This window comes from Mobula hypostoma, chromosome 1 (assembly GCF_963921235.1).
Source record: "Mobula hypostoma chromosome 1, sMobHyp1.1, whole genome shotgun sequence".
In the NCBI taxonomy this organism is placed as follows: domain Eukaryota; kingdom Metazoa; phylum Chordata; class Chondrichthyes; order Myliobatiformes; family Myliobatidae; genus Mobula; species Mobula hypostoma.
The window spans coordinates 165788211-165800128 of record NC_086097.1 but is presented as its reverse complement, the minus strand read 5'-3'; the positions used below and the strand labels follow the sequence as shown (position 1 = coordinate 165800128).

The 11918-nt window shown below is 40.8% G+C and overlaps 1 protein-coding gene across 1 annotated transcript in view; it reads right to left on the bottom strand.

The window, feature by feature from the left end:
* Positions 1-3800: 3800 nt before the first annotated feature.
* Positions 3801-11918, bottom strand: part of rab31 (RAB31, member RAS oncogene family) — a 121874-nt gene continuing 113756 nt past the window's right edge. Inside the window, exon 7 of the mRNA XM_063040708.1 lies at positions 3801-7572. Coding sequence (XP_062896778.1) covers positions 7475-7572 — 98 coding nt within the window. The 3' untranslated portion in view covers positions 3801-7474. The remainder of the gene's footprint in view (positions 7573-11918) is intronic.

The following is an 11918-nucleotide window of genomic DNA, read 5'->3' as shown; positions in this document are numbered from 1 at the left end:
ATAGTTGGGATCACAGAGACATGGCTCCAGGGTGACCAGGGATGGGAGCTCAACGTTCAGGGATATTCAATATTCAGAAGGGATAGACATGAAGAAAGGGGAGGTGGGGTGGCGTTGCTGGTTAAAGAAGAGATTAACGCAATAGAAAGGAAGGACATAAGCCGAGAAGATGTGGAATCGATATGGGTAGAGCTGCGTAACACTAAGGGGCAGAAGACGCTGGTGGGAGTTGTGTACAGGCCACCTAACAGCAGTAGTGAGGTCGGAGATGGTATTCAACAGGAAATTAGAAATGTGTGCAATAAAGGAACAGCAGTTATAATGGGTGACTTCAATCTACATGTAGATTGGGTGAACCAAATTGGTAAAGGTGCTGAGGAAGAGGATTTCTTGGAATGTATGCGGGATGGTTTTTTGAACCAACATGTCGAGGAACCAACTAGAGAGCAGGCTATTCTGGACTGGGTTTTGAGCAATGAGGAAGGGTTAATTAGCGATCTTGTCGTGAGAGGCCCCTTGGGTAAGAGTGACCATAATATGGTGGAATTCTTCATTAAGATGGAGAGTGACATAGTTAATTCAGAAACAAAGGTTCTGAACTTAAAAAGGGGTAACTTTGAAGGTATGAGACGTGAATTAGCTAAGATAGACTGGCAAATGACACTTAAAGGATTGACGGTGGATATGCAATGGCAAGCATTTAAAGGTTGCATGGATGAACTACAACAATTGTTCATCCCAGTTTGGCAAAGGAATAAATCAAGGAAGGTAGTGCACCCGTGGCTGACAAGAGAAATTAGGGATAGTATCAATTCCAAAGAAGAAGCATACAAATTAGCCAGAGAAAGTGGCTCACCTGAGGACTGGGAGAAATTCAGAGTTCAGCAGAGGAGGACAAAGGGCTTAATTAGGAAGGGGGAAAAAGATTATGAGAGAAAACTGGCAGGGAACATAAAAACGGACTGTAAAAGCTTTTATAGATGTGTAAAAAGGAAAAGATTGGTAAAGACAAATGTAGGTCCCCTGCAGACAGAAACAGGTGAATTGATTATGGGGAGCAAGGACATGGCAGACCAATTGAATAATTACTTTGGTTCTGTCTTCACTAAGGAGGACATAAATAATCTTCCAGAAATAGTAGGGGACAGAGGGTCCACTGAGATGGAGGAACTGAGCGAAATACATGTTAGTAGGGAAGTGGTGTTAAGTAAATTGAAGGGATTGAAGGCAGATAAATCCCCAGGGCCAGATGGTCTGCATCCTAGAGTGCTTAAGGAAGTAGCCCAAGAAATAGTGGATGCATTAGTGATAATTTTTCAAAACTCGTTAGATTCTGGACTAGTTCCTGAGGATTGGAGGGTGGCTAATGTAACTCCACTTTTTAAAAAAGGGAGAGAGAAACCGGGAAATTATAGACCGGTTAGCCTAACATCAGTGGTGGGGAAACTGTTGGAGTCAGTTATCAAGGATGTGATAACAGCACATTTGGAAAGCGGTGAAATGATCGGACAAAGTCAGCATGGATTTGTGAAAGGAAAATCATGTCTGACGAATCTCATAGAATTTTTTGAGGATGTAACAAGTAGAGTGGATAGGGGAGAACCACTGGATGTGGTATATTTGGATTTTCAAAAGGCTTTTGGCAAGGTCCCACACAGGAGATTAGTGTGCAAACCTAAAGCATACGGTATTGGGGGTAAGGTATTGGTGTGGGTGGAGAATTGGTTAGCAGACAGGAAGCAAAGAGTGGGAATAAACGGGACCTTCTCAGAATGGCAGGCGGTGACTAGTGGGGTACCGCAAGGCTCAGTGCTGGGACCCCGGTTGTTTACAATTTATATTAATGACTTGGATGAGGGAATAAAATGCAGCATCTCCAAGTTTGCGGATGACACGAAGCTGGGTGGCAGTGTTAGCTGTGAGGAGGATGCTAAGAGGATGCAGGGTGACTTGGATAGGTTGGGTGAGTGGGCAAATTCATGGCAGATGCGATTTAATGTGGATAAATGTGAAGTTATCCACTTTGGTGGCAAAAATAGGAAAACAGATTATTATCTGAATGGTGGCCGATTAGGAAAAGGGGAGGTGCAACGAGACCTGGGTGTCATTATACACCAGTCATTGAAAATGGGCATGCAGGTACAGCAGGCGGTGAAAAAGGCGAATGGTATCCTGGCATTTATAGCGAGAGGATTCGAGTACAGGAGCAGGGAGGTACTACTGCAGTTGTACAAGGTCTTGGTGAGACCACACCTGGAGTATTGTGTGCAGTTTTGGTCCCCTAATCTGAGGAAAGACATCCTTGCCATAGAGGGAGTACAAAGAAGGTTCACCAGATTGATTCCTGGGATGGCAGGACTTTCATATGAAGAAAGACTGGATGAACTGGGCTTGTACTCGTTGGAATTTAGAAGATTGAGGGGGGATCTGATTGAAACGTATAAAATCCTAAAGGGATTGGACAGGCTAGATGCAGGAAGATTGTTCCCGATGTTGGGGAAGTCCAGAACGAGGGGCCACAGTTTGAGGATAGAGGGGAAGCCTTTTAGGACCGAGATTAGGAAAAACTTCTTCACACAGAGAGTGGTGAATCTGTGGAATTCTCTGCCACAGGAAACAGTTGAGGCCAGTTCATTGGCTATATTTAAGAGGGAGTTAGATATGGCCCTTGTGGCTACGGAGGTCGGGGGTATGGAGGGAAGGCTGGGGCGGGGTTCTGAGTTGGATGATCAGCCATGATCATAATAAATGGCGGTGCAGGCTCGAAGGGCCGAATGGCCTACTCCTGCACCTATTTTCTATGTTTTCTATGTTTCTATGTAATACCTCAAAGGCAGTGTGTAATGAAATTATCTCTATGGATGCCGTGCAAAACAATGTACAGGTGACAATACTAAAGCAATTGCAATTCTTCTATTTTTCTCCTTCCAAGACAGTCAAGAGTCAGTGTAATCAATCTGTTCCATTATTCCTTTGAATTGCCTCCAACAGACAATCATTTTATTTTGAAATAGGGACTGCATTGTAATCAAGGTATGGTCTGGATTTATAAATATTACAATATTTCAGGTCAGATTCAAATTCATTTATCACATGTACATCAAAACATACAGTGAAATATGCATTGACATTAATAACCATCCAAGATGTGGTGGAGTCACCCCACCAGTGTCGCCACATATACCGGTGCCAACACAGCATGCTCTCAATGTCCAGCAGAACAATACAAGCAGTAACAACAAAACAAGCACCTGTCCCTCCTTCCCATCCACTCCCACACATACAGGCCTACAGCCCAAGGACAGGCTGCCTATGAGCCTCCAGTCCTTGACCCCAGACTCTCAGACATCAGGCCTCCATCCTCAGACATACTGATCATAGGTTTGACCTTCAGGCCTCGACTTCTGGACTCATACGAACCTCCAACCCCGGTGACCTGACACGTCACTGACTTCCGCAAGTACGGATCTCCGACCCGGGAATCGCTGGTCTCCTCAGCACCTGCTGACCCGACCACCTGGATCGCTGACCTTCGACTGTGGAGTGCTCTGGCTTGGACTCTGAACACAGGCTCCTGTCCAGACTCCATGACTCTCCATTTACTGCCCCAGTCTCTAACTCTCCCTCGTCCCTAACCTGATCCTTGTGCTGTCCCCATAACGATCCCTACAAACCTAAAAAGAGACAAAGTATGATCCATGAAACAGTGGAATGATTTGCAATTTTCTTCCCTTACAATAAAGACTCGATTACCTATTGAAGGCAATGAAACAAAATGTACACTTTAGATTGTTATGAAATAATGTTTATTAAAAGGTACATTGAAACTGCTTACTTTGTGAAAAAGGCAGTATTTCTTAAGCCACATCACTATACCTATAGTCACACTATACAGTATTAGTAGAGAGTATAACAGACATTGTACCCATTCAGTTGGCTTGTTCTACATGGGGCCAGCCCAATCTAAAAATATTAAAATATACTTGGCACTAAAATGAGATACACTTGAATGACAAAATATCCAAACTGTTGCCATGGTGTCAATTCATCAAAATCAATGTTGTTCCTGTTGATGTAGATTCATGTTAAAATACACCCATAAATCACAACATTGCTATAAAGATTTTCCTTTACAATGGTAGCTACAATTTCCAATGTCATGTGGACAATATGGATTCATTTGCAGTATTTATATAATTACGATTACATCAAAACCAAAATCTAGTTGGGACATTTTTATACAGAAAGTTACACCAGACACCATAAAATGAAATAATTCAATAATCATTCTCAAAACCTATGTGATAAATGATTATGTGGTTATTAAACCAGGATAATTAAAGAAATCAATGGCAGCAGATGTTCAATAATTGCACAACAAAAGTGCCTCAGAAAAATCACTTTACTGCCCTTGAAATATCTTTGCAATCATTGTTGTAATTTAGGAAATGAGGCAACCAATTTGCATACAGGAAGCGCCTACAAACATCGTTTATAATAAACAAATAATTTGATTTGCATTAATGTTGAATGAGTCATATCAAGGTTTTTGAATAATTATAAAACTTAATTAGTTTATTTTAGCAATCTACTGTTCACCTTTCTGGTTTCTGCAGAGTAATGTTCAGGCAATGCAGGAGCACTGGAACATTTCTGTTGTGCCACTGTGGGGAGTAAAGAGATTTCTTCCTAGGTGAATTCCCAGTCAGGAGTAAGAATAACGTAGAGATATACTGTTCTACAGCTCTTCAGTTGCTAATGGGCAACAACAAATGTCTTTCCCGGAAACCTCACTCACTCATCTCTTACCCTGAAGCTTGCTCAACCTAATGAAAGCAGAAGTTAAAAATATGCTTGTCATAATTTGACAGAGCCTTAAAAGATGCACAAGGCCAAGGTAAGTTAACCATCCTATGTACGATGACAGCAAGCAGAAAAATTAATCTAGTCCCTTAGGAAAGAGCACAACATGAAGGGACTGAGATGTTAATTTGTAGGAAGCTGAGAGAGGAAAATGTAATTTGGCTTTCATTCAGAGGGTGGTAGGAACCCAGAGTTTACTTTCTGAAAGAACGATAAAGACAGAAATCTTTGTCACACTGAACTGGATGAGTAATTACAATGTGAAACTACAGAACAGAGATAATCCCAGATGGCTTGTTTATGTTTGGGTTGGACATGATGGGCTGAATGGCCCCTCTACAGTAGATGACTGATTTTGGGATGCACTGAAACTAAGTAACACAGTGAATGAAACATGTTACATGTATCATAACCAATTGCCGATTGGTTGTGTTGATTAATCTTTTTAAAGAAAGGGATAGAGGTATAGTTGGGAAATATCGAAGATGCAAGGGTATCAAAATACTTGGCCATAATTTACTGTACAAACAACTATGATATTCATAATGCTTTTTGTTATTTAGTACAAATTGAAGGACTACTTTACAAATGTGCAAAAATCTTAAGTTGTTGGCTAAGGTGTAATATTACTTAATAATCTGCACTGAAGTTACAATTGCCGTAAGACACCTTATTCAAAAATGAATAGCATGAAATATTTATCATTGAAACATGGACATAAATTCATCTTAAAAATACTAAGTGTTTTCCAATTTTGGTCTAAATATCCCTGTTAATGGCAGTTATTGCTGCCAAACAATTTCTTGAAGTCATTGAAACATTTTTGTAAGAGTAGTAAATTATTAATTTTTTTTGTTAAAAATTGTAAGTATATTGACAGCTTTTTTTCTATCATTTCCCTCTTTCCCTTCTTTATTTTAATATTAAAACATTAATAACTTCTAATGTGCACTTCCTGGTTTAGGCTTTGTGCAGTTCATTCACAAAGTATCATCAGTAAAAAAGTTCCACAATGGCTCCCAGTGATCAGATATTCTGTAGGTGGTATTACAAGTTTTTCAATCTCTGAATTGCATTGCCTGGTTAGCAAAAGCTGATGTAATTTGCAAAGAAAAGGGAGGAGAGTTTTTGCACCTTACAGTAAATATTGGTCATATATTGTACACAAAGATTTACAAACCGCTAGGTGAATGAAATTTGTTAATGAAATTAATAGATCAAGGAAGAATGATGCAAAAAAAAAGCTTACATAACTATTTGAAAGTTTCATCCAGTTTTAAATACACGTCCACAGCACATAATATCTTCATGGTTAAACACAAATTGGAAGAAAATCAGCAGAAAAACTCCACTGGTCCATAATAATGCCTCATGATGAAAATGGAAGTACAAATATAAAGACTGCCTGAACTTGGAGCATGAATTGGAAAAGCAGTATACATAATGCTTGTATACATACAGTTATTGTTTTGGCTACATTATGTAAATTAAACAGGTAAAAATTTTAATCTTAACTCTTCAGCATTAGAGTGTGCCATGTTTACATAATGATTATTTTAAACCTGAACTATTCTAGTTCTTTCAATTGTATTGTTAATTAAGACCTGGTAATTTCACACATTTGTAGAGGGACTCTTTTCATTAATATTATATTCCACCTACTCCCACCTACCCAACCTCTCTCCTGTACTCATTGATCCTTAACGGGGATTAACTAGTCATTTCTGGGCATAATCAGTGAATATGGTAAACTATTTATCCCTACAACCAGCAGAAAAGACATGGCTTTTCTTTATTCCATGAACAGGAATCAGTCACTAATGAGAAGTAAACATCCTGTCAGATTTCTTCAGTTGGCTACAAAGGTCAGTATGTTTGCTCACTCCCTGGTTGAAATCAGATAGCAGTAAATACCCCTGTTCTGTTTTTGGATCTTTCTGGACTTCATTGTCCACTGCCATAAACAATTTCTTTTTCATAAGTAATCCCCCGGGATTATTATAAAGTTTAACTTTCATATAACCATTTACATAACACATTTTAAATGTGGAACATGAAAGGAACAGTTTCTGCCTTCTACAGTTTTCCATGGGTCTTTGGTAATTAGTTCCGTACTTTCCAATCAGTTAGAAATTGATGAATGTGATATTTATCAAAGGGTCTAATTTACAGATAAAGCATTTATCTTTAGAGCTTTGGGCCAGGCAGAGAACTTGTTACAGCGAGCAAAAACATAATTTACTTCTGGACATTTGAAAAATGGTTTAAAAAATTCAATCTCTGGGTTGTTCATAAAGGAAGAATAAAGGCCAAAAAGATCAAAAGGACGAAAGAGGCTGAACAAAAATAATAACCGGTACTTTAATGTTCGCATTCATAGTAAATCTACTCTCTGTGGAGCTCCCTATTCTAATGAATTTCATGAAAGTGGAAATAGCAGTGTGTTAGAATGAAAGAGCCAGCAATCCAATAACTGAGAGGTAACCTTGAGACTATTAAGTAATTCAAACAATAACACAAAAGAAAAGTTTTGTTTTTCTTTCTTCCCCATTCTGCTACTTGGTACGAGGATGATGATTTAATACTGCTTGGCCTTGATCTCCAGCAAAACTCAGCAGCAACGCTTACTCGATTGCACCGTGTGCCTTCCAACTTTGAAAGCTCCATTGTTGTTGATCTGAGAGGGATCCAGAGGTGGAATTTGCTGACCTGAAAAAACAAGCCCAGTGAGATTATTACTGATCACTTGTGTCACACATGGCAAAAATGCATTTAACATCTCCCAGATTTTGTGTTTGCTGGAGTGACACAGCAATGATCCATGAACCCTGATGGCCAGCACATATGTAAACTGTTCATAAAGAAGCTGTAGAACAGAGCATCCTTTATTCAAGACAACAAGCTATCCACTGACGACAATTCTCTGCTGCAATGACATACAGACAGTCATAACACTTGATACACTCAGCTTAAAGGTATACTTACATACAATATTTTGAATTATTCCATTATTTTACATTCAGATTTGCTTTTTAAAGTGAGTCCATAATTTCTAATTGCTTTATAACACTGTAAAGAAGTTAAAACTTATTAAATTACCTAAATATTTGATTACTAATGGGATCCACAAAATTATAACAATATATAGATTGTGCCTGAGTGTGGTGATTCTTCTGTGTGCAACCTCAAAGGGAATCATCAAATTTTCTTGTTTAGGGATGCTATAACTGAAGTCAACAGTCACAGTCAGCTACATTAATCACACCATTGAAGTTACTGAGCAACTTCAGTAAGCAATATTGTTTTAAGATATTTTTTAAAAAACTCAACTGCCAAAACCAGATTCTGGACTGCGGACCACCCAGGTAGCAAGTGTAGTTTCCCTTAAAGAAAACACGGCCACCGGGTTTGACTGCAGGGAAGAATGAAATGCAGGAGCCTGAAGCCCCCACTCCCTACAAACCTCCTGGTTAATGTACAGTACAGAATAAGTTGAAGAACTCAGAGTAAGACTGCAGTACCAGAGACACATGAGAGATGGCTCACCCCCAGCATTCCAGACATAGCACTCCAGTCTGAGGACTTCACCTTCACCACATGGACCAAATGGCAGTGTCAGGTAAAGGCAGAGGCAGCAGTGTTTTGCTTCATGATTAACTCATCATGGTGCACAGACGTGACAATTCTGTCTCAGTCCTACTCTCCCAACCTGAAACATCTGGCGGCCAAGCGTCATCTGTTCTATCAGACAAGGAAGATTTCTGCTGTCATCCTGGTTGCAGTGTGCATTCCACCCCTGGCCAATATCAGCTTGGCACTGCCACCAAAGACTCCAGCAAATTTCTGAAGAGCATGCTGATGGGTTGAATCGCCACACAGGATCAGAAAACAATGCTTCAGAGGATTGTAGACTCAGCCAGTTTCATCACGGAATCAAGTCTCCCTACCATCAAGGGCATCATCAAAAGATGGTGCCTCGAGAAGACGATATCCATCACTGGGGACTCTTGCCATCCAGGACATGCCCTCTTCACATACTACCATCAGCAAGGCACAGCAGCCACACACTCAATGCTTTAGGAACAGCTTCTTCCTCTCTGAACAGTCCATGAACCCATGAACACTACCTCACATTATGTTCTCCTTTTGCACTAATTTACTTCTTTATATTTCTTACAATATTTTAATGCATTGCATTGTATTAATGCTGCAAAACAACAAATTTCATGATACATGTCAGTGATAATAAACCTGATTCTGAATTTGATTCGAGTGACAATGAAACCTTGTCTTGTGAAATTTTGCAAACGGGTTTCAATACAGATAAGTGTGAAGTGATGCATTTTGGAAAGTCAAACCAATGTAGGACTATGAATGTCAGGGCACTGGTGAGGTATAATAGGTCAGAGGGACCTAGGGGTACAAGTGCATTGTTCATTGAAAGCAGCATTACAGGGTGGTGAAAAGAGGCCTTCATCAGTCATGGTACAGTATAATGTCTCAATTCTTAAACCGATTATAGGAATTAGGATATTATTTTCAAGACTTAAGATTGTTTATTGTCATTTCCAGTGCACAAGTGTAAAGGAGAACATAATAATCGTTACTCCGGATCTGATGCAGCACAAAAAACCCACAAAAGATTAAAAAAACACAATATTAATAAAACACAATAAATATAAATACACAAGATAGCTGATTATACATATGTAGATTGATTGTATGTCCATAACGTAACACTAGGCTATACATAAGGTGACTGAAGGAAAGCAATAAAGTATTGGAGGAGTTAGTGGGTGAAGGTGTTGATCAGCCTTACTGCTTGGGGAAAGTAACTGTTTTTGAGTCTGGTACTCCTAGCATGGATGCTACGTAACCTCCTCTTGCAGTTCGTCAGGGTGCTCTCTACTGTGCATCTGTAGAACATAGAAACATAGAAAATAGGTGCAGGAGTAGGCCATTCGGCCCTTCAAGCCTGCACCACCATTCAGTATCATCATGGCTGATCATCCAACTCAGAACCTTGTACCTGCCTTCTCTCCATACCCGCTGATCCCTTTAGCCACAAGGGCCATATCTAACTCCCTCTTAAATATAGCCAATGAACTGGCCTCAACTGTTTCCTGTGGCAGAGAATTCCACAGATTCACTACTCTCTGTGCGAAGAAGTTTTTCCTCATCAGAACAATGCAAGTATGGATGTGCAAAGCCCAGCTCTCTTCAGCCTCTTCAGAAAGTAGAGGCATTGTAGTTACAGTTGCAAAAAAGTACAAACGTTTGTAGTTGCAGTTGTGCAAGTCATTAGTGGGGCCATACTTCAGAGTACTATGTAGACTTTTAGTCATCTATCATATGAGAGATATAGTCAAACTGGAATGAGTGCAAAAAAGATTTGCAAGGATGTTGCTAGGACGAGAGGGCCAGAGTTATAGGGAGGGGTTGGCCAGGCTAAATCTTTATTCCTTGGAATGCAGGAGGAAGACTTGTGATGCTTTAGAAATGTTTAACACTCTGAGAAGCTTAGATGAGATGGACAATAACAGTCTTTTTCCCAGGCTAGGAAAATCTAATGCTAAGGGGCAAAGATTTAGGGTAAAAGGGACCCGATGAGCAAATTTTTTCATTGGGGGTGAGGATATGGAACGAACTGCCGGAAGAAGTAGTTGAAATCTGTCCGATAGGATCATTTAAGAAGCATTTGGGAGGGGCAGGGCTTAGAGGAATCTGAGGTGAATGCAGGAAGCTGGGGCTAACTGGGTGGACACAGTGGTTAACATGGACTCATTGGGCCGAAGGGCCTGCATCCACACTTTATTGCTCTATGATTCAATGACTGAATAGGCAAGCGATGAAGTGATACAGACCCTATGCAGGGATCAGTTTAATTTGGCATCAAGGTCATTGCAGATACGTACGGTCAAGGGTGCCATGCTTTTCTTCTGTCGTCTCTGTCTACTGGCCCACTTCTTGGCAAGCATTCCCCACCCTGGACTGATGACCTTTTCTCCCATCTCCAACCCTCCTTTTCTTGGACACACTGCTCTAGTTTTCTGCCTGCTCTGGATCCTTTCATCTCTAATTGCTGATGAGACATCAACTGGCTCAGCACTCCTCTCCCTTCTTCAAAACTTAACATTTCTGAAAGTAGTGTCCTCTGTACTCCTGCAGCAATCCCAAGCTTACCATCAAACCCACAGACAAAGGGGGAGTAGTTATAGTCTGCCGGATTGACCTCTGCCTTGCTGAGGCAAGGGCATAACTCTCAGACACCTCCTCTTACTTACCCCTTGAAAAGAACCCCACTTCGGACCATCATGCCACTGTCTCCACGCCACCAGTAACCTCATCAACTCTGCTACACTGCTCATTTGTAGCTCCTACCGAAGATTCACAAGCATGACTGTGAGGGCAGGCCCGTTGTTTCTGCCTGCTGCTGCCTCACTGAGCTCATGTCTGCACACCTGAACTTCATTTTATCGCCCTTGGTTCTGTCCCTTGCTACCTATATCTGCAACACCTCACATGCTCTCGATCTCCTCAACAACTTTCAATGTCTCAATCGCATCATTTTCAGAATGGATGTCCAGTACCTATATCCAGTACCTATCCCTCATCATGAAGGCCATAAAGCTCTCTGCTTCTTTCTCAACAACAGACCCGACCAGTTCCCCACCACCACCTCTGCCTGGTGGAACTGGTCCTTCCCTTCAACAATTCCTTTCTCCAAACTCAGGGTTTAGCCGTGCGCACTCACATGGCCCCCCAGCCATGCCTGCCTTTTTGTTGGGTATGTGGAACAGTCCATGCTCCAAACCTTCCCTGGTAATGCTCTCCAATTCCTTCCTTGTTACATTTTGACAACTGCATTGATGCTGCTTCATGCACCCATGCTGAGCTTGACAATTTCATCAACTTTGCCTCCAACTTCCACCCTGCCCTTAAATTCACTTGGTCCATTTCTGATCCCTGTCACCCCTTTTTTGATCTCTCGGTCTCCATCTCTGGAGACAAACTTTCTACCAACAACTTTTATAAACCTACCCATTCCCATGGTT